This window comes from Dipodomys spectabilis, unplaced genomic scaffold (genome assembly GCF_019054845.1).
Source record: "Dipodomys spectabilis isolate Male_0828 unplaced genomic scaffold, ASM1905484v1 ptg000071l, whole genome shotgun sequence".
NCBI lineage: Eukaryota > Metazoa > Chordata > Mammalia > Rodentia > Heteromyidae > Dipodomys > Dipodomys spectabilis.
This window is the reverse complement of record NW_024870748.1, coordinates 6739211-6762366: the sequence shown is the minus strand read 5'-3', so window position 1 is coordinate 6762366 and position 23156 is coordinate 6739211. Positions and strand designations below refer to the sequence as shown.

Here is a 23156-nt window from a genome sequence, read left to right as displayed (position 1 = left end):
TGCGTGGACCTGGATAAACCAACCTCTCTTTATGATGATGGGGAAGTGGATAGGGGACAGTTCCAAAGAGAATGGCATGTGGTAGGACTTGTACATCCTAAACAGTGAGAAAAAACCAAGGGGAAGGCTCTCCTAGATTACTGTTACCTTGGAAGTCTTCTGATGACCTGGCATTTGAGGGTCAGTTGTAAGAATGAAGAGCTCATAGGCTGGGATGTTGGCGGAGGTGTTGCAGACCAGGTAGAGGATACCTCCTGGGAGACAGTAGGAGAAATAAGAGTGTGTGAACAATGAATCAAGTTTTGGGCACAAACCAGGGTAATCATCTCCCATTCCAATTTAGTTGAAGGTGAAGTGAAAATAATTGGACTAGTGTTGAAAGCTCTTGAGCAAATTCTTGGGGCTGCAGAGTGATAAGAAGGACCATAGAGTCCGAGGTGGGAGGGAGGAGGAATGAATGGGGTCAGTGTGGATGGGATGTTTCTCCAAGTAGACAGGTTTTGTGGCCGCTCTGAAGGAGGCCAGGTGAGAAAGGGTTAAGCACGCCCCTCCACTCTTCCTGTGTTTGAAATCTTTTAGGTCTCCACTAACCCCCTGGCCCTCAGCCAAACGGGCATTGTCTTAGGAGCGCTTGTGGGTTGTCCAAGCCAATGTGCAGCCTTTGTTGTGGGGCCACCTCGGGGATCCCTCTTATGCCCTCCTGGAGCAGCAGAGTGCGTGAGGGAAGGGGGGCGGTGGGGGGGGGCGGTGCAAAGGAGGCTTGTTCCCTCCTCTCCCTCTTCCTGCCCCCCCCCCGTCAGCCCTCCCAATGACCACATGACCAAGTGGGCTCTCAGCCAAGCCGCAAACTACAAAATGCAGCCACGGGAGTGAGCGGGCGCATTCTCGCTGGCAGCTGGACCACGGGCAGTTGGAGTCCCAGCGGAGCAAAGCCAACCGCTTGGCACAGGCTTGCCGTCACCTCCTCTCCCCTGGATCAGCGGAGGCCAGCTTCACGGCGCCGCCACGCGCGGTGGTAAAGAGAAGCTGCACGAGAGGAGAGGCCGCGAGCGTGCGGGTACAGCAGCTGGTCGCTTGTGGCGTGGCAGGGGTGCACACCACGCACGCACCCCTCCCACCCCACCCCAATCCCAGCCACAAGACCTCGGTTCCCGCACTCATCCGGCACCGCTCTGAGCTCTCGCTTTTCTTTGCCTCTGAGCTCCTCCGTGTCTTCAACTCTCCCGCCCGCCCATCAGTACAAAACTGCAGCATGAATCTGCGGCTCTGCGTGCAGACACTGTTGCTGCTTTGGCTCTCCTTGACTGCGGTGTGTGGAGGTGAGTGACTGCACGCTCGCCCACCGGCGCTCCCCCGTGCTCTCCCCTCCCTCTGCCCCCAGTTCACGCTCTCCCTGCCTCCCGCAGAGCCAGGCGCGAGCTAGGCACAAGCCGCCACGCGCCAAGCCGGGCCGGGAGGCTGATTGACAGAGCTCCCAACGAGCTGCTTCCTCCGGCAGGAGGGGTGGGAGTGGGCTGGGGGTCCGCATGTCTTTGGGCATCCTCAGTGATCGCCTTGCCCCCTCTTGACCACCCTTCACTGTCTAAGGAACTCCCGATGTCTTGCACACTGCATCCCACGTGGTGGTGGGGGGCGGGGAACCTGTCCGTGTGGATCAATGGAAAAGAGCTGGCTACAGCTGAGTGGACTACCCCACCCCCCCCCGTGTTGAAGGTCTTTTTGGCTCTTAGAACTTAGGGGCTGCCGGCCAGTCCAGGGGTGCTGGCCACTAGGGATTTATGTGCCAGCATGTAGACGTGACACTTGTTGCATAGGCAGGAGGAGCGTGTGGTGGGGTGGCAGCAGCGTGGATCTCAGCTGTTGTTCCGTTCAGCCTGTATATGAGCAGAGACAGCCCTCCCCGAGGCTGGGCTTGGACCAGAATGGACGGGTCTTCTCCTGCCTTATGCTAAGATCTTCTCTGGTCTTTTCCACTGCTTAGCATGGGACACCCTCCTCGGCTACAGATTCCAACCCACCCCAGGTACTCCGATCTTCTATATCCTTGTTTCAGACCCCACTCCCCCAGGCATGGGTTTGCATCTTTTGAATTCTGTCTCCAGGCATCAAACCAAGAAACACAACCACTTGACCTGATGCAGCTCAGGGAAGATTCTTTTCACCCCCACCTGTACCAACCCCCCACCTGGTAATACTTGGCACTAGTACTCCCTGGCCTGCCCCAAGCCTGATTTCCAGGCTGCCAGTCCTCTGTGCGTCAGTATCTCCTGGGCTCGCCAACTCCCACCTCCAACTGCTACAGTCCTGTGATCTGGCTGTCACTACTGCCTGCCTGTCACTACAGAAGGAGAAAGCCAAGACTAGGAGAACTAATGCCAGTGCCAGGACTGGGGCCACAGGGAGGAAGGGGAGAGGGCAGAGTACTACGTTTCCTAGATCAAGGGCAGAGAGTCCTACTTGGTTCTAAACCTTCTAGAACAGGATGATGGGCTGAAGCAGGATGATGGGCTGAAGCCCAGGAGCCTTTACAGGTCTGACCTACTCTGCCTGCGTGTCTTCACAGGCCACCTTCCTTTCTCTGTTTTGTTCCTTGGCTCTGCCCTGATTCTAGGGCACTGTCAGGATTTTCAGGAAGGCAGGTTGGTTCCGTCTGGCACCTTTTGCCTCCAGGCAGCTGTCCAGTGGTTTCTTTCCTCAGGACTCCAGAACTGAGTCATTCACCTCCTTGGGAAGAAGAGCAGACTTTTTTTTTTTTTGGGTCCAGTAGTGGAGCCTGAACTCTGGGCCTGGGCGCTGTCCCTCAGCTCTTCAGCTCAAGGCTAGTGCTCTACCACTTGAGCCACAGCACCACTTCTGGCTTTTTTCTTTTTGCTTATGTGGTGCTGAGGAATCAAACCCAGGACCTCAGGCACGCAAGGCAAGCGCTCTACCACTGAGCCACCTTCCCAGCACCATGAGAAGAGCAGACTTTATGCTCAAACTCCTGTCTGCCAGGCAGTGTCAGCAAGGGAGTGAAAGATAAGAATAAAGATCCCAAAAGCTCCTGTCCCTCCATCCTGGAACTTCCCATCCAGTATAAATAGCAATACAAGCCCCTTGTATGAAACCTTAGCCATCAAAGACTCCAAGGTGGTGCCATCAGGGAAGAAAAAGAGTGAGTGTGGAAAGGGTGACCCACAGGAAGCTGGGGCTGCCCGATCTGTATACCCTGTCCCCTCCCCCAGGCTACAAGGAAATCCTTGATCAATGGAAAAGTGAGCCATATGGGGTAGTGCAGTTTCAAGGGAAGAGAAGCTAGTCATCCTGCTAGAACAGTGCATGCTTCTGGCTTAGATCTTTCCACCTCTTGCTTTAATCTTTCCTTTGTCATTAGCTCATCTGCCCACCCCAATTTAGGAATATACATTGCCCTCACATTTTGTTTAAGCCTGATGCTAAAAATTTCTAAGGCTCCTACTGCCTTGTCATCTCCTATCCTCTCCTAGAGCCAAAGTAGGACAGGTAGCCACCAGACAAAGTCTAGGTACATAGGTCTCCTTCTCCTGCTGCCTGGGCCTCAAAACTACTTTGTCTTTGGCCCAGACTTGCATGTGCTCTCCCCAGCCAGAGGCTCCAGTCAAAGTTCCAGACCTGAAAACCATGCTACCTCTTCTCTCCCCACACTCTGTCCTGACTTGGAATGCCCACCCCTTCCACTGCCCTCCCCGCTCACCACCCGCTGTCCTCCACTGCCTCCTGACCTGAGATACACTTTGCTCTTCTCTGTCTAAGAGCTGCTGGGTCTGGGCCAAGTGTCCCTTGGTCTTTGAGCACCTCTTTACCCCCTTTACTCCCCCTTACCAGCCCCTGCTCTATTCAGTCACAGTGTCAGTTTGAGGACAGCCTACTGTACCCCATTCCCATAGACACTAGGGGGGCATTTCCATTCTATGCCCAAACCTAAGTGCTAAGCACCCATGTAACTTAAGCCAAGGCTGTCAGCAGCAAAAGACTGAGGCAAGTGTAGGGCCAGGCTACCAGAGCCTGATGCATCCAGAGCAGCAAAGCTGGTACCAGAAGGCAGCACCAGCTCTAGAGAAAACCTGGGCATGAAGCTGAGCTTCTCATCCTGGAGCCAGAGTCACCCAACAGCAGAGGGGTCATTACCAGTTCCTGACAGTGGGCTTTTCAGGAATCATGACAGATGGAATCCTGACACAGAAAACAGGTTACCATTCCTTGTGAAGTTGGCATTGTTCCTAAAAAGTGTGCATATACCTCTTTGTGCATTGAGGGGGTTGGTGTTCTGGTGGCATGGAAATCCAATTCTGTTCTCCCCTTGACTGCCTGGCACTTCCTTGAGCAATAGTTCTAAGCCCTTCAGGCCTGAGATTCTTTGGAGGATAGAGCCTGCCTTCCTTTAAAGTTGCAAATGAACTGGATGAAGTGTACTGGGGATGGCTCCCAATCTGAAAGAGAATTCTTTTGTACAGCTAGGACCTCTGCAGCGGTGAGAATCAATAGCCTCTAATTTTTCCCTTTGGAAAGGACAAAGCTATGGTTTCAGGTGTCAGCTTACCTGAGGGAAAGCCAGACTCAGCAGCGAAAGTAGGTAGCAGGTGGCTTAGAGCAAGGGAGGAGTCTGCAGACTTCCTGTGATGAGAAAGACAAGGAGTCCTCCACCCAAGAGAATAGAATGCAAGAGACCAGGGTCTTCTGGATGGCTGCAGTAGAGTGTATGTAATGCTCTATGAGCTTAGTATGGCTCTTGTCTGCGGGCCTGGAGTCTAGACATCTTCCTGGACTGAATCCTAGCCTGAGTCTGAGCCATTCACCCTGCTCCCCATCCTAGCTGTTGATCACCCTTCCTACAGAACCCTTCCCCCAGGCCTCCTTTTCTGACTGCCACAGAGAGTCTAAGCTGCTGAGCACATGGGGTTGATAACTGTCTCTCTCCTAACACCATGCATGCCCTCCTCCTGCCCAATGCACCTTTGGGGCACAGTGGCCTGTGCCCCTACCACTATCAATTGAAGGCACAGATGTTAGAACTAGGGTTTCACTTGCATTTTTGAGGCCCCTAGGGTCATTCCCTTATGCATGGCCAATGCACTACACAATCCTTACTGCACCATGCCCCAAGTGTATCTCTGGATCTGCCTCATCATCAGCCTCATCCAGATCCACCAAAAGTGCTCCAGCTAAGTCTTGAAAAGATCTCAAAACTCTGGGCAGGAGCTGGAGCAGCATGGGTGGAACTTGATGAACATTCTTCTCTTCCCTTCCTCTCCAACCCCAGCCCTTTCAGAGATGTAGCAAGAAGGGACCTCTAGATCAGCCAGACAAAAACAACCTCTTACCTTGGGCTCTCCTTTCTTCCCCAAAGTGCTAATATAACTTGTTTTAATGCTCATGGGTTAGAGTTTAAGGGCTGAGCTGTCACATTAACCTATTCTGGTTATCAGAATGAAATTGTGGCTGGTGAACCAAATAACCCTACTGAACAGCTGGGTCCTAATGAGCCTGGTGGTTTTCCCTGGAGAAGAAGGAAAAGAGGGTGCAGGTTGAAAGAATATGGTGTCTGGTTGTGAGTGGGGAGGGAGAGGATGTCCTATAGGCTGGGCAAAGATGGCTCCAAGGATAAACCTTGCCCACTTTTGAACCAGAAGGAAGTGAAATGCCTGGAAAGCATATGCATGCAAAGGAGAACTCACAAGAGCCAAGGGTCCAAGGAAGAAACGAGACATGGGGGTGTTGAGGCAAGGGAAGAGGGAGTAGCCAATGGTAGACTATATGGAAACTGTGAGCTAAGGAATTCCTGGATGGATAGCAATAAGGCCCAAGGGACAGGACTATAGCTGAAGGCAAATCTGATGGTGGGAAGGGAAGAGACCCTGGTATTCATTATTCCTGGCCTCACACACCATTATTTCTGCAGCCCACCTCACACTGTGCATTGCACAAGCATTGTGTCCATTCACCTCTTCTCCAGCACCATTTCATCTGCCTACACTGCCTTCCCCCAGTGGGCAGGCTTACCTCTGGGTGCCAGCTTGGTTTCCCTGGCTGGATTGCAGGCTCCATGAGAGCTGGCAAGTGTGCCTTCTCCCTCATCCTGTCCAAGTACACCCAGCTCCGCTTGGATTGCACTGTCAGGGATCAAGCTAGCATCAGACAACTTCTACTGCAAGCCAGATGTGGAAAGAAGTAGAAGAGGAGCTAGGGAGACTCGAACAGAAGCCAGCAGGGGTTTGAACAGAAGGATAGAAGGTGTTTTCTGTGAATGATAGGTGGCAGGCCATAGTGGGGAGGTAATAGCTGCAGTTGCCCACCCTTCTCCTGGTACACATTCATGCTTGCTATAGGTGATCATTCATTCATTCAAACAAGATTTCATAGCCTCAAAATCTGGTCATAGAGTCCAGCAGAAAGCAGGCTAGTTAGACATGTCCCAGGCAGACACACAGGGAAGTCTCTGGAACGGCACCATGTGCCTCAGAGATCTCAACCACTGAGGATGGCCCAGGTGTGAGAGATGAGATTGTTAGCACACAAAATTAGGCCATCCAGCCTACCAGAGGATGTAGGCCTACAATGACATAATGTTTGAGATTTGTTTTAAAATCCCACAGACAAGAAACAAAGAGGCTAAGTGGAGCATATGTAATTCCATCAGATAACTGTGGGATCCAAGTGGTGGGTCAATGGAAGAAGAGTCACTGTGCTTTTTGTATTTGTGAAAGGCTTGAACAAGTCACTAGTGTACCATGAGGGTCTGCCTCCTGAACCATAGCCAAGTATAGGCTTGCTGTCCCAGAGTGTACCCCTCAATGACATTGTAAAGGAAGTGTCCAGCTGTGCCTGTCAGAAACAGAACTCAACAGAACATAAAAGCAGCTACGTTAGTGACAACATGTGAGCGCATCCATTTGTTCCAGGACACAGTACAAACAGCACCTTTTTCACCAGGATAGAAAAGAAAAACATCCTCTCCTGCTTCCTACTGTTTCCAACAGTCTTCCTGGCTAATAGGCTTCCCTCTTCTTACAGTGCCATTGATGCTGCCTTCAGATGGCAATGGGATGGAGGAAGGCAACCTTCACTACCTGGTGCAGCCCAGAGCTTCAAGGAATGGACCGGGAACCTGGCAGGGTGGCCGGAGGAAATTTCGCCGCCAGCGGCCTCGCCTCTCCCATAAGGGCCCTATGCCTTTCTGAAGTAGGTACTAGAGTCCCTGGTTAAGGGGGAGAACTAACAGGGATGGGGAGGGACAGCCTAATACAGACTTGTTAGTGACCCTGTGGCTTATCATTGGCCAGGTCCACCCAGCAAGGAAGCATAGCACCAACCACAGCTTTTTAAACATTGTTTCGCCCCTCCATTTATCAGAGGAGGAGACTAAGGCCCCGAGATGGACTTGACACTGGACTCATCTCCTGGTGGCTCCCCCCACCTTCAAGTGCTGAGTACTGTCCTCTACCTTGCTGCTGCCTAGGGCTGGACAGGCTGGCCATTGGACAGTTCTGGAAGTCCTAGCAGGCCTTGATTGGAGAGGCATGCACAGGTGTCCAGTGCAGAACCTCCCCAGGTCCAGGGTGTGAATGGGAAGGAGGCAACGCTTTGAGATTTAGCGGGCGGAAGGAAGAAGGAGAGTGTGAGATCCTGGAAAGTGTGGCTGTGGTCGTCCAGAGCTACGGAAAGGAGAAAAACAATGAGAGAGCTGGAACTCGGTTTGGAGGTCCGGCCTGCTGTCACTGCACTGGGACAGAGACTAGCTAATATAGCACCTCAAGCATTAGGTTCAAGGGTTGGAATGAAACATGGAATGAAAGTTATCTCCTGTCCTTTCCTGGAGTGGAGGGTGAGGTGTCCTTTGACCTATGTTTATGACTTCTCTCGTCTTTTTTTTTGTTTGTTTTTGTCTCTTTAGGACTGAAAACGTCCCCCCAAGTGCCTGCCCTCTCTGCAGTTCTCTCTACTCCACAGATTCATCTGTTTCTGTGGAGCCTTCATATCTGTTCAACTCTCATCCTGCAGCTGGTATAGCTCCTGATGATCCCAGCTCTTTTCACCCACCAGCTTCCTCTAATAGTGTGGTCCTGCTTCTTATTCAGATGATTCCATTTCTCTCACAAGGATCCATTCAGCACATCCTTCTGGCCACTCCCTGGACTGACTATGGAAACTCAGCTCTTCTCTGGTCCACTGATGCCCGAGTCCCTACCTCACCTAGCTCTGGCCTTGCCCTTCACTTGACCCTTTCCCTCCTCATGTGTGCTCTGGCATCTGGGTGGAAACACTCCCTTCTCAGTGGGATCTTGCACCTCCACTATTTCCTGTCAGCTGAACTTAGCCAGCTTCTAGAAAAGAATACAGAGATACATAATGAGAGGATCTAGTTAGAGGCATAGATTGTTGGAATCCAGACAGGTTGCATCGGGGCGCTGAAATGGAATGTGGTTGAAGACTAAAGTACAACAGAAATAGTAGCTGTAGCCTCATCATTGTGTTTGGCCAAGTTAAGGAAGAGATGAAGGAGAGGAGGCCATGAGGTAGTTTGTCACTTCTCTCATCTTATGCTGTCTCCTAATACTCTCAACCTCCACTTAGCCCCAGCTAATTCAGTGTCTGAGTCATGACTCTATACCCTTCAGGGAGTGAAAGCCAAGTAGGAGGTTTGTTTTTGCCAAGAATCACAGAAAAGCAGGACCCAAAGGACCTTAGAAGATCTCTTAGCTCAGCCTTCTTATGCAAAAGCCTGCAAAAGGAGAGGGGATTGACCTGCTTGGGCCACTGCAGAGCCAGAAAAGGGACCAGGTCTCCCAACTCCCACTTTATGATACCTCCTTCCCTCTTGATGATGTCCTTTCAAAACAAATGAAGTGCCTTTTTTCCTAGGGTTAGGGTTACTAGTGGCTGGAAAGAGGAGAGGCAAGCTACCTGTGAACTGCCCTGTGTGGGAATGGGGATGGAGCTGCTCCCACCTCTCAGGCTGCTCCATTTCCATCCTGGGCTCGATGGTTCCATAATTGGGACCCCTTACACTTCAACAGCACTTGTTGTCCAGAACCAGAAGTAGCCTTATTTCCAGTGGCCTCTTCTTAGAGGGCAGAGGGCAAAGAGTGGACAACAAGAGAAGAGGAGCTAGATGGAGAGAAGGAAGGAAGGAGAAACGGGAGTTTGTACAAATGGGGTACACCTCTCTACCAGGACATCCCATCTTCCATGAGGAGCCTTCTGCAACTCTTCCCTGAAGCAGAGAAGGGGTAGAGTCATCTTGCCTTTTGTGTGAGCAAGTATCCTTTTCAGAGGCTTCTCAGGAGGGACAAAGAGAAGACAAAGCTTAATGCTCACCTACATGTGTGTGGGCCAGTGGGAATCAGGACCCCCACGTCCCACAGTAACCCTGGTGTTTGCCTATCTACAACCCCTAAATCCTTTTCTTTCTCACTGCTGCTAATGCTGCTGCTGCTGCTATTGCTGCTGCTGTGTCTGAGCCCACCCTGTGGAGCAGGGCACAGCCTCATCACCCCAGGGCTTGGAGTAGGAGCTGCCCAGTGCCTGTTCTGCCACTGGTCCCTCAACAGGGACCTAGCCTTCTTCCTCCTTGTCCTTTATGAAGTTCCTGCCTCATCAGCCTGCAATGACTTGTAGCTAAGCCCAGCCCCAAGGGGAAGGGGAGAAAAGAGGCTGAAAAAGAGGAAAGATGTTGGGGGGAGGTTTGGCAAAAGGGGAGCCTGGATGGGCATGGAGGCTGTCTTATTTAAAGTGATTATGTATGATTCTTATGCTAATTTATACAAAGATATTAAGGCCCTTCTCATTAAGAAACTGTCCCCTCTTCCCATAATTGTGTTCACTGTATTTGTAAAGATTGTTCTATGTAAATATGTCTTTATAATAAAGAGTTAAAAGCTGATACTTGCCCTTACTCTTGGAGGTCACATTCAGGATGGGCGTTCCTTTCCCCCTGGGGGCCAGGGTTGTTCTTGTGCCCAAAGATTGCACGTGCAAGGCGGGGAGGGGGCAGTAAGTGCCTGCATCCCAAATTGGTTTTAGGTCAACTGGTCTCTCAACTGATTCACCACAAGTTCACAAAGGAATCTGTGCTTAATGACCAGTGCACATAAAATACAACCCACTTTTAAGTCTTTGGCATCTATTGGAATGTCCTAATTTTTTAGCAGTCACTTAAAAGGATTTCTCAAAAGCAATTTACTTAAGAGCATGCTGATTCAAGACAGTATTTCTACTACAAATTGTTTTGTAGCCTTGGTGGGTGTCTTCTATTTTCTCTACTTCTGAACACTTTTGGGACTTCTTTACCAGTTTGCCTTTCTTGAAAAATGTTATGTTCTCAGCAATAAATATATTTTGTAATCACTTTGTATGTATCATTTTTATGTTTCACAAAGTAAAGTTGCTTGATGAATGAGATGGCCTGAAAAACGAGATACAGAGAGTTCAATTCAGTCCTGCCCCATATCTCCTATATCTTCGTGTTTGTTGTCAAAATGTCAATATCTTCCAGAACACAAAGAAACATTGGGTACATGCTAATTTGCTTAAAAAACCCATTAGGGGCATGCAAGCATACATAATGCAGAGCAAAACCCAAAGCAACGGAGATAGGAGTGATCGAAATGCATACATTTGGTGCATCTTGTAGGAAATTCTATAGATGTGACAAGTATTTAAGGCCCCAAATACATCATTTTAAAGAAAGCACCTTCAGACAAACTTGCTCAACAGTCATAAAACTGTTCAATAAGAGAACAAAAAAAAAAGAAAAAGTCAGCCACAAGCTGTAAAACTATCTCATCATTGACAAAATGCTGCATATGGTTACATAGTTATTTAAAAATATGACATTTTGTTGGAAGTGCCTCTTAGGAAAATTGGTGCAAAATACTTTATTTTTAAGAAATTGCTAGTTTGACTTTTAGGCAAACTAGTCATCAGAGAGCAACTAGCTTTAGGCAGAGCTGGGTTTGGGGTGGGCTGGCTTTATACTGATTGGTCTATTATCTCCCTATTCACCCTCAGAGCTCTAAGAAGCCAAGAAGAAAGAGGTGGGGGTGGGGCAAAACAACAGAAAAGCTGCCCATAAAGTGCACAGACCTTTAACAATTTGCAGAGCTCTTTAAAAATATTAACTCATTACATCACTTTACCAACTTGGCCACAAAGAGCACCGGCACTTAGCTTACAAATGAGAGAATTAGCTAACAAAGAGGAAGCCACTGGCTTAGTCTCTCAGCCTCTAAGTGAATCAAGATTCTAGTCTTTGAAGTTTAACATGCAGAAACTTTCTATAGTAGAACAGGCAATCCTCTAGCCAGAGATAAAACAAAGTACGAAGAGTGCTGGGTTTTCTCATCAGTGCAACAGAATTTTGGAGTACAAGGAAAAGCAAAAGGGGAAAAAAGGGAAAGTGAGTGGGAGACAAGCTACTCAAATTTGCACTAGAAGGCCCAATAGCATTTGATTAAGTTGACAGGAGGCTGGTAGGCAGTGAGGGTGGGAATAAGGAAAGGGGAACAGCCATCTGGGACCATGGAACAGGTTTAGTAAACGGGATGCTAGTGGATGGAAGCAAGCCAAGCCTCCTTAGGCCAGGGGATGACAGGAAAAATGGGTGGCCTTCTGTAAAGAGAGTTATACCTCAAACCGAAACAGGGGAAATCATATAGGTTATATCTTTTGGAGATAGGTTGATTGACCAAATAAATACAATAGAAGCAGAGCCCTAGAAAAACTGCTTATTTCTGGACAAGTAGATCCTGGACTGAGAAGTTGAAGGGTGAGGGCAGAGTACCTGAAATACAACTCTGCTTCCACTCCATCTGGAAATTAGGCAGGCTCTTCAGTGACAGAGATTAGGCAGGCAAATGCACTCAGACCACCCACCTGGATTTTGAGGACCTTAGGTGCAGTGTCAAATAAGCTAAAAGCTGCTTTCAAGCCTTAGACTCTGCCATAAGTCCTAGCTGACTTGCTATCTCCAATTGGGCCTGGACTGTGCTTCTGTAAGCAAGGGTCTCATGGGCCCTGGCCTGAGTAACCATTCTGAGGGACTTATATAATTCTGTTTTTAGGCCTAAAGGTTTTTCAACTGAAATTTCTCAACCTAAGTAAGGTTTGTTTCTTCCTGACTCTAGTGAGCCTGTGCCAGATAACTGCCAAAGATGTCGGAAAAGTCTTGGTCAATACCTTCCTCTCCTGGCCCAGGAAGACTGCTGACCCAGCCAGCATTTTGTTGGAACTTCCCCCGCAAAAGAAAGGCCTCTCCAGGGTTCCTTTGAAAAGCCACTGTTCCCTTTATAGTGACCAGTGCTTGAAGGACACTGGCCAGAGCTGCTCTATGCTGCTGCCTTGGACATTAGTTTCAGGCCTAATAGGTACCCAGGTCACTTACTTTAATGTCTCAAATCAAGGATCAGCAAATGTTTTCTATAAAGTATCAGATAGGAGTTTTGGTTTTAGAGATCATACAGTCTCTGTTCCAACTATTCAAGTCTATCGTTGTTATCCCAAAATAGCCATAGACAATTCTTAAATCACTGGGTATGGCTGTGCTTTAACCAACCTTTTTTATTTTTATTCTTTGCCAATGCTGGGGCTTGAATTCAGGGCTTGGGTACTGTCCCTTACCTTCTTGTTGCTCAAGGCTAACACTCTACCACTTGAGCCATAGCACCACTTCTGGCTTTTTCTGTTTATGTGGTACTGAGGAATGGAATCCAGGGCTTCATGCAGGGTAAGCAAGCACTCTACCACTGAGTCACATTCCCAGCCCCCAAGCATTTATAACATTAAAAAATCATTACCTTCAAACAACTGTACAAGGGAGTTTTAATGTGTCCATTTATAGATGCAATACATCTTTTCCAACCAAATGTTTTCAAAACCTGTGGCAGAAACAAGGGACTTGGCCTGGGTGCCAAAAAATGGCAAGCTATAAAGTTCATTTTCAACAGTGTCTTGTACATCTCATTGTTACAATGGGTCAATCTGTATCCTTATTTCAGCATTTTGTTATTTCCCTTCCTCTCTCCAAATTAGAAAAATGTATATGCAAGATTCAGGGCACCAACATCAAATACAGTGACAACAGGGGTTATACTATGGAGAAAGAACATACAAAAGAAATAAAAAATCACACAGTACATTATAAGTACATTAAAAACAACACCAACCGCCGGGCGCTGGTGGCTCATGCTTGTAATCCGAGCTACTCAGGAGGCTGAGATCTGAGGATCAAGGTTCAAAGCCAGCCTGGGCAGGCAAGTCCATGAAACTCTTATCGCCAACAAGTCACCAGAAAACTGGAAGTGGTGCTGTAGCTCAAGTGGTAGAGCGCTAGCCTTGAGCTGAAGAGCTGAAGGACAGCGCTCAGACTCAGAGTTCAAGCCCCATGACCGACAAAAAACAAAAAAAAACACCAACAAAGATAAAACCTCTTGTATCCCTATCTTGGGGTTCATTTCGCTTAGCATCTTATCTCCAATAAGCCACTCAAAAACTGGAAGTGGCACTGTGGCTCAAGTGGTAGAGTGCTAGCTTTGAGTGCAAAGAGGGTCAGGGACAATACCCAGGCACTGAGTTCAAGCCCCACAACCAACAAAAAAGTAAGAGGATAATAGAGAGTAATACAAGGAGTAAATTTTATCAAGGCACATTATACGTATATATAGATGTATTACAATGAAATCCTTTGGGCAATCATTATATGCTTGTAATTAATTGTTAAAAACAGGTGACAGGCTATAGTTTGTCTAATTCCATCACAAACAAAGCAACCAGCCAGCCCTTCCAACTCAACTCCTGACCCTTGCCTGAGGCTCAAAGGGAAGACTTAGAGTCTGCAGAAAGGCTAGAGTTAAAAAAAAATTCAATACACTTGTTATGATATAACCTCTATATCATAACAAGCCCTATATGATAATACTCATACTAGCAAAGTGCTTTCAGTGGAAGGGGAAGACAAGAAGAGTCAGACCAGACTTCAATTCCTGGCACATTTACACATTTGTGTGACCTTGAAGCCAGGGTCTTGACCCTGTGGTTCCTCCTGTTGCCTGTGGTCAGTATTGGACACATTGATGCAAGTGAAGAGTTTGGCCCAGTGCCTGGCCCTTGGGAGCAGCTGACTACAGTAGGAGCTGCTATTCTCTCTGTTAGCTCTAACTACTCTGGAAATGTGGACAAGCCAGGCATCATTCCCTCCAATTTATAGGTGGGGAAATATGCTGAGTCATTTGTTCAAATGCATAGAGCTGCTAATCCATAAGTCAAGCCACCAGCCTAGGATCTTCCTATTGTCATTCACTGCCCTGCTCTCACAAAAGGTATACTTCCCATTCTGGAAACTTCCAGTGTTCTAAATAATACATAAAGCCTCTTCAGGGACACATTTGGTCCACAGCTCTCTCTTACGGAGATTGGGCAACAGTCAACAACCCTTCCCAGAGGTACTAAGTGCTCATGCTTAGTACATTATTCCAGCACCGTGGCCAGGAATTGCAGTGCCAGGCACCTGCTCCAGAACACTTACCTGGCACTTATGATTCCTTTACACACAAGGTCCACAAACCCAAGTTTCTGTTCTGACTCTGTGTCTGCACAGGGTTTGCTAAGCACACTTGGCACAATCTTTCTTCGGCCTCTTTGAGCCTTAACCTCTCTTCCTGCCCAGGCCAGTTTGAGGAGGTAGATGAAGGTGAAGCACTTTTTGATGAATAGTGCTTTGTTGTGGGAGGGCCTCAGGCACTTCCAGTTACATTCTGGAGGGGGTTTAGGGCCTGCCACAGAGTCCTACAAGGAAGAACTCTGGGAGAAGAAGTGGACATGCAGTGGGAAAATGGGAAGCTCAGCCAGCATGGAATGCCACTGCTGGGTTATACGGATCTGCCCAGCTTCTCTTTACCCCAAGGGCTGCTGGAAGCCTCATGTCTCACTTTTCCTATGGTGCAAAGCAAGTGTTTCTTGGTTGTCTCCAAGTGTTAGATAATTGGTAGGCTGCAGCTGACTTAGTTCAGTGGCCACAAAGTAGCTGCCATGAAGCTAGCTCTGTTGTTCTTTTAGGGGTTTACTCCCCCCACCATGTATTTTTATGGGATAACTGTCTTTGATCTCAATATCCAAGTAGTATTCTAGAAGGTCAGGCTGGCAGGAGGCCAGGAGGCCACCCAATATTTGAGGCTCCTTAATTTTTTTTGTCAGTCATGGGGCTTGAATTCTGGGCCTGGGCCTTGTCACTTAGCTCTTTTGCTCAAGGCTAGCACTCTACCACTTGAGCCACAGCACCACTTCTGGGTTTCTGGGAGTTTATTGGAGATAAGAGTCTCACGGACTTTCCTGCCTGGGCTGGCTTCGAACCACGATCCTCAGATCTCAGCCTCCTGAGTAGCTAGGATTACAGGTGAGAGCCACCAGCACCCAGTAAAAGCCTCTTCATTTTTTTTAAAAATAATTTTTATTGAAGTTAAGTGATTACATAAATTTCACAAAATTCACAGTATTATGAGAGAGTGATACTTAAAGTCACAAACACATTTTAACCTTCACAAGACAAATTGTCATTATCATGGTCTATAATGTTTATGAATTCTATGAGCTTTGACAATACTATTTCTTCCACATTATGTGATATGTACACTTTTTTCCTTTTGATTAGTGTAAACTGTTCCCTTTTTCCCTCTCATTCCTTCCCTCCCATTGCTGCCCTTGAGTTGCTTAGTTCATTTTAATCAATGTCCAGTACAGCTGATGAAGCCCCTTCATTTTTACAGATGGGTAAGTTGGGACTCAAAGTGACGGGCATGAGATCATATAGCTAAATATCAGCCAACTTGTACACTATTTTTAGTCTATATCACAACCCCATTTTATTTTATTATTTTTTATGCAGGTGCTGGAGATTGAATTCTAGGCCTAGGTGTTGTCCCTGAGCTTTTGTGTTCAAGGCTAGCACTTTACCACTTGAGCCACAGCTCCATTTCTGGCTTTTAGGTGGTTAATTGGAAACAAGCATCTAACAGTCTTTTCTGTACAGGTTAGCTTCAAACTGTGATCCTCAGATGTCAGCCTCCCAAGCAGCTAGGATTACAGCTCACAGCCCCATTTTATAGTTGAGGAAACTAAGCACTGGTAGAGCAATTCATTCATTTAAGGATTTCTGTGCCATGTGCTTTAAGGGGCCTTGTTTCAAAGAGAAGCAAAGGCCATGTTCAAATGTCAAGCATTCCTTCCAGGACTGTGTTAGATTGGTTCACTGTCTAGCAACTGTAGGAGAACTCACTCTGGCCCCTTCCATCCATGAAGACCAACAAAGTGCTTGTGTCTGCAGGATTGTGGGAAGTCTTCTGGGAAGAGGAGACTCATCTTTCCAGCTAAGCAGGGACATTTCTACCTCCCTCCAGCGCAAGCATGGGATGACAGACTGCTGGCTCTGGCATACATGATGAGGGTTTTCCCTCCCCCATCCTGTGTTTGGGCTCCCAGATTTTCTCATAGTCTGGAATTACTTTGGCCGCCTTGTTAACTCTCAGCTCAGGTGTGAGGGATGTGGAAAGAAAAGGAGGATAAGTATGAGGTGCCAAGGCACAGAAAGGGCTAGAGGAGAGGTCTTCCCATTCAACCTCCCCCTTCAGCACCTCAGAGATCCTCTACTCTAGTTCCCCGACTGGCTCAGTCCCATAGCCCTTGTCACCCCCATTCCATTCTCAAATGATCTCACAAGTTTTAAGTCCCAGTCTTTATGCAAGTTTCTAAAGAAAGTTCCCTCAGCCTTTGCTCAACCTTCCAAAACCCAGGCATAGGAAAGAGTCCTTTGGCTTACCCTGGATATCCACTGAAAGAGACCCCCCACCAAGCAGGGCAGTGATAGAGGCCTGCTCACCACTTTGCTTCTGGGAAGCTCCAGGGAAAGGAGGTGTGTGGCAAGTAGCAGCCCTTGCTGCCTTTTGCTGCCATAGCACCTCATGTAGCCCCACCCCCACCCAAGCTCTCTTCTGGACTTGAACCTATGCATTGGCAGATGCTTCTCCAGTTTCCCTAGACCTCCTTTCTAGGGTTCTCCATCTCCCCCCACCAAGTTGCCCTGGTCATTCAATTGCTAGCCAAAGCCTACTAAGAAGGCTCGCCAGATGCTCCCCCAGCCTTGAGAGTCACTCCACATGGGACTTTTAAGATTGGAACCCAGGTTTGTCTCTTGATCTCCAAAGGTCTTGTGTTTTCCAACTCTGCAGGTGTTGGTCGGATTGAGTGAGGACATAAGCATGCTGAAGGTGACATTGCTCACTCTTCCTAGGGCAGGATAGTTACCAATCCACTGGCCAAACTCGAGTCTAGCACTTCACCTTCTTGAGTCTCCATTTACCATTTCTAAAATGGAAATGATAATCCCTAGCTGAGTCATAGGGGAGTCTTTTGAGGAACCTCCATACTACTTTCCAAAGTGGTTGAACAAGTTTACACTCCCACCAACAATACAGTAGAATTCCCTTCTGGCCACTTCCCCTCCAGCATCTGTTGTTATTAGAGTTCTTGATTATAGCCATTCTAACTGGGGTGAAGTGGTATCTCAGTGTTGTTTTGATTTGCATTTCTTTTATGGCTAGGGAGGTTGAGCATTTCTTCATGTGTCTATTGGCCATCCTTCTTTCCTCTTCAGAAAAGTTTCTCTGAAAGTCTTTAGCCCACTTATTTATTGGGCAGTTGTTTCTTTGAATGATTTAATTTTTTGAGTTCCAGGTATATTTTAGATATGAGACCCTTGTCTGTTGTATGGCTAGTGAAGATCTTCTCCCAATCTGTGGGCTTTCTATTGATCTTGCTAGCTATGTCCTTTGCCGTGCAGAAACTCTGCAGCTTCATGCAATCCCATTTGTCCAACCTTTCTTTGATTTGTTGTTTCTGGGTCTCTATTAAGAAATTTTCAGCCTGTGCCAAGGAGACCTAGGGTTTCTCCTATTCCATGCTGTAATGTTTTCAGGGTGTCTGTTTTGACTTCAAGGTCTTTGATGCATTTTGCGTTGATTCTGGTGCAGGGTGATATATAAGGATCTAGCTTTAGTTTTCTACAAGTGATTAACCAATTTTGCCAGCACCATTTACTGAAGAGGCTGTTTTTCTTCCATTCTATTTTTTTAGCTCCCTTATGTCAAAAAATGAACTTTACAACTTTGGTGCGGGGTGGGGGGGTTGGGGGGGAAGATGGGAAGGGATGGGAAGGGGAAACAAAGAGGAGGCAACAATGCTTGATAAGAAATGTATTCATTACCTTGCTCATGTAATTGTAACCCTTCTGTACAGTATTTTCACAATAAAAAAAATAATTCCTAGCTTCTTCACAGTCCCATATTGATGAGAAATTCAGAAGTCAAAATATTTGATAGAAGGCTGGAAATGTGGGTTAGTGCTAGAGTGCTTGCCTAGCATGCATGAAGCCCTGGGTTCGATTCTTCAGTACCACATAAACAGAAAAGCCAGAAGTGGTACTGTGGCTCTAGTGGTATAGAGTGCTAGCCTTGAGAAAAAAAGCTCTGGGATAGTGGCCAGGCCCTGAGTTCCATCCCTAGAACTGGCAAAAAAAAATTGATAAAGAGTTAAGGGCATAGCTTAAATAGTAGAGTGATGTCCAGCAAGCTCAAGGCCCGTCCAGCAAGCGCAAATCCCCACTAGTGGAAAAGAAAACACAATATTTGGTACAGTGAGAGTGTCGTAAGGCATGCATGTATGACACAAGGAGGGAGAATTACCTCCAGGGTACAGTGAAAGTGTTTTGTAATCTTTTTTGGGGGGGGTCCGGTTGTGGGGCCTGAACTCTGGGCCTGGGCACTGTCCCTCAGCTCTTCAGCTCAAGGCTAGCGCTCTACCACTTGAGCCACAGCGCCACATATGGCTTATTTCTTTTTGCTTATGTGGTGCTGAGGAATCGAACCCAGGGCCTCAGGCATGCAAGGCAAGCGCTCTACCACTGAGCAACCCTCCCAGCCCGTTTTGTAATCTTTAAAGGGCTATAGAAATTCTTTTCTCAGGCTGGGGTTGTAGCTCACTGGTAGAACAGGTGTTTAGGATGACCAAGGCCCTGAGTTCCATCCCCAGCTTCTCTCTGCTCCCCATCCCCCCAAAAAACCCAAAACATTATTTCTCACCATTAACTAAGTGCTTACTGAGGACTTGAGATAGACCACATATATTGTAACCCAGAGAGGGAGATAGATGTTAGTTTTTAAAATTACAATGGACTGTTTGACCAGAAGTGGTGGCAAAGTTTTGGGAAGGGGTGAGTCCAGGCCTCTAGGAAATCGCCTGATTCTACCAGAACTGGTAGCTGAGACTTTTAGAGTGAGTTGGAAGTAAACAGGAAGGAAGTCCTTGCAGGCAGAGTTCATGTCCAAGCAGAGAGGGAAGTCCATGTCCAAGAGGAGGGAAGAAGCAGACACAACTTATTCCTAAACTCATTTTACAGATGAGGAAGCAAGCCTTAAGAGAGCCTGTAGTGTGCCTAATGAGAGATTCCACTGTACTTCTACATGTGTGGAGTCCCTGTCCAGCTCTACACTGGTTAGGCAGGATTTGCTATGGTAGCTAAGACATCCCCTCCTGATAATGCTCTGTAAGGAATGGTTGAGGTCCTTTCCCTACCCCCTAGAAGTGAGTGGCCATTGGTGCCCAAATAGTATGCTTTGCAAGCTCCTTGTATGTTTTTCTTTCCTTGAGGTCACTGGAGTCTCTCCTTCCAGCCTGCTTAGCCTTTGGGTAAAATCCAGTGTGATGTGACAGGCTTCCCCCTGCTGGCGAATGTCAGAATTGCAACCACTTCTCCCAAAATGGGTATGACTGTGGAAATACTGATGATGCTTGTGCATAGTATGTAGGTGCGAGAGGGAGAGAAATTGCACCCAAGGTACTGTAAGGTGAAGGCCATGTTGGCAAAGGACAAAATCTGGGCCTCAGCATCCTTATAGGACTAGCTAATGCTATCTGGTTCTGTACCTGTCCCAAGAAGTGCTTCCTTCGGTGCCCCCCATCCCCATGTTCCCACTGGTCTCCTGCTCCTGTGAGAAAGCCCACAGTTTCTGGAGACAATACTTTTAATTTCCACACATGCTCATGAGCTTCCCATCTCCTTTTAAGGCCCTCATCCAGGGCTGTTCTTTACCTCTGTCTGTGCTTATGCCCCCTTGCAGGATGATTCTAGTCATAGAACCTTCTAATTAGAAGGCTGTCTCTCTCTGTCAACTCTGTTATCAAAGCTTTTCAAGGTTGTTACACCTGTCTACTTACCACTCTCAGATATAAGGTGTATTTTTACCTAGAGCATCAGAAGGCCATGAGTTAGGCTATTCTTTTTGTTCTTGAGCTTATAGTTTATTTTTTTATTTATAGCCTAGTTTTTCTTTTAGTAACCACTTCTTTTATCACTCCTCCAAATGGCATGAAAATACTAGCCTACCTTGCTAGCTTCAGCGAGAAAAACCCCTTGATGAGGCCATCAGCCATCAGCTAAGTACTTGAGTGACTGGATCAAAGAGAAGAATATCAGATCAGAGTCTAATGACCCCCCTTGGACTTTGCCCAATAGGAAAGCTTTCTGGATGAGCTCAGAGGGCTGGGAGATTTGGAGGAGCCAAGTTCAGCTCGCAGCAATCAGCTCCCAGTGAGTACTTACATGCAGGCAGGCCTGTCCTCGTCCTTTGCCCATGGGTGGGGCACACAGCCATAGCCACAGCATTTCCAGGAAATCCCCTCTTGGGCTCCTTGGACTGTGGCCTTGTACTCTCGTAGAAGTATTCACAGAGGGGAGATACTTTCTGCCAGTTTCTCTCACCCTGTCACTAGGCTTGGCTCTTGCTTTGCCTAACTTAAGACTTGCACCTTTTCATCTGTTGTCCTCCCCATGGGGCTGAGGAGAGAGAGGTGGTATGACAGAGAGGAAGCTGTCACCCTAGATCTGTCACTTGAGAGCTGGGTCACTGTCTCCCTCTTAGCTTGACTTTCCTTATCTATAACATAGGAGATGTGGTCTTTAGGGTTGGATGAAGACACTAATTTCAAAAGCATTTTGAGGCCTGGAGGTATAGCTCAATGGTAGTGTGCTTGCCTAGCATGCCCAAGTGCTTGAATACCTCTGGTGATGAGGAGCTCATCACAAAGCATTTTGAAAAGACAACCACTGCTTGAAGCAAGCATGCAAGTATACAGTTAAAAGCACTGACGTGGGGCTGGGAAGGTGGCTCAGTGGTAGAGCGCTTGCCTTGCATGCATGAGGCCTGGGTTCGATTCCTCAGCACCACATAAGCAGAAAAAGCTGGAAGTGGTGCTGTGGCTCAAGTGGTATAGCGCAAGCCTTGAGCTGAAGAGCTGAGGGACAGCGCCCAGGTCCAGAGTTCAGGCCCCATGACTGACCAAAAAAAAAAAAAAAAAAAGCACTGACATGCTATCTGTAGCCATCTCAGCAGAGTCCCACCCTTGATAGAATGGGTAAAAAGTTTGTAGCAAACTATCCTGCAGCATCCCAGGCTTGATAAGGACTGCAGCTGAACAGTGAATAGAGAAATATCACTGTCAAGCACAATGGCACATGTTGTAATCCTAGCTACTCAAGAGGCTGAGATCCGAGGATCTGCATTCCAAGTCAGGCTGGACAGAAAAGTCCTTGAGCCTTGCATCTCCAATTAATCACAAAAACCCCAAGTGGAGGTGTGCTCAGGTAGTAGAACACCAGCCTTGAATGACAAAGCTATGGGATAGTACCAAGGACCTGAGTTCAAGATTCAATACTGGCACCAAGAAAAAAAGCAGATAAATACCACTAATATTTGTTGAGAACTTAGGTGCTTTGCATCTATATACATATATATATATAATTTCTTTAATCCTCATAAGCACCCCACAATATAGACACCTTACTATCCCTATTTCATGCACAAGGAAGCCTAGGCTCAAGTATGATCCGAAGTCACAAAGGTAATATACTGGACCAAGATTTAAATGCCTATTGTCTGGCTCTGCAACCTATACTCTTTTTTCTTCTCCTTTGGTCATTGGAGACAAGGTCTTGCTATATAACCCAGGATGGCCTGGAACTCACAACTCTCCTCCCTCAGTCTCCCAAGTGCTAGGATTACAAGTACATGCTATCATACCTGTTATGGAATCTGTGTTCTTAATCATTATCCTCTAACATCTCCACTGAACACTTGTTTTGCCTTTGCTTGAATACCTCCAGTGATGGAGAGCTCATTACGTCCTAAGGTAGCCTGTTCTGACTTCACACAGCTGTACCATCTAGAATCTTCATGTAAGTTTAACCAAGCCTTTGGTAATTCAAACCACACACAAACATCTAGGTTCCCAGGAGACTTGGGTAGGGAGCAGGCTAAAAACAGAAAGCTTTTTTTGTCAGTCATATGGCTTGAATTCAGGGTCTGGGTGCTGACCTGAGCTTTTCTGCTCAAGGCTAGCACTTTACCACTTTGAGCCACAGCTCCACTTATGGTTTTCTGGTGATTCAATGGAGATAAGAGACTCATGGACTTTTCCTTCCTAGGCTGGCTTTGAACCACAATCCTCAGATCTCAGCCTCCTGAGTAGCCAGGATTACAGGTGTGAGCTACCAGCACCTGGCAACAGAAATCTTTTGAAGGAAACATTCTCCTTGTACCCCTCTGACCTCATAGGCTTTTATGGAACACACTTTGAAAATCCTTGGCAATCCAGATGAAGAGACTGAGAACTAGGGAAGGTGAATGAATTGCCCAAGGACCCTGGATGTTGAAACAGGAAGTAAAGTATTTCCTTGCACCTCAACATTCTATTCAGTTGGGGAGAGTTGGGTAGTGGGCCTACACAGTGCCAACTGTATGAACAGGTGCTCACTAAATGCTGAATGATCGAATACATAGGCTAGTGTTATGAAGCATAGATTTGTAGTTTCTTTTTCCCATTAGCCCTAATTTCCTGGAAAAGTTAGTTGTACATCATGCTTTGAGATCCTTCAAAGCAACATTTCCATGGTAACCAGGCCTAGACCTGCCACTTTATAGGGTCAAATTCTTTTCTGTCACATGTCTCTGAGCTTACTTCAGAAAAGACTTTAAACTATCTTTAGTGTCCGAGGAGAGGCCACTGTCAGGTGGGAGACCTGCAGAATGGGCCTGCTATGG

The 23156-nt window shown here is 47.2% G+C and overlaps 1 protein-coding gene across 1 annotated transcript; it reads left to right on the top strand.

The window, feature by feature from the left end:
* The first annotated feature begins 1188 nt into the window (after positions 1-1188).
* Apln (apelin) lies at positions 1189-8317 on the top strand. The gene is made up of 3 exons (XM_042682408.1): positions 1189-1319; positions 7030-7201; positions 7910-8317. Exons 1-2 carry the CDS (start codon positions 1253-1255, stop codon positions 7194-7196), a joined length of 234 nt encoding a protein of 77 aa, XP_042538342.1. The 5' UTR covers positions 1189-1252; the 3' UTR covers positions 7197-7201; positions 7910-8317.
* Positions 8318-23156: the final 14839 nt, after the last annotated feature.

Bases quoted from the DNA above. Each gene is read 5' to 3' on its own strand.
- Apln (XM_042682408.1), top strand. From the start codon at position 1,253: ATGAATCTGCGGCTCTGCGTGCAGACACTGTTGCTGCTTTGGCTCTCC. The intron at 1,320-7,029 runs GTGAGTGACTGC...CTCTTCTTACAG, and splicing joins CTTGACTGCGGTGTGTGGAG to TGCCATTGATGCTGCCTTCA.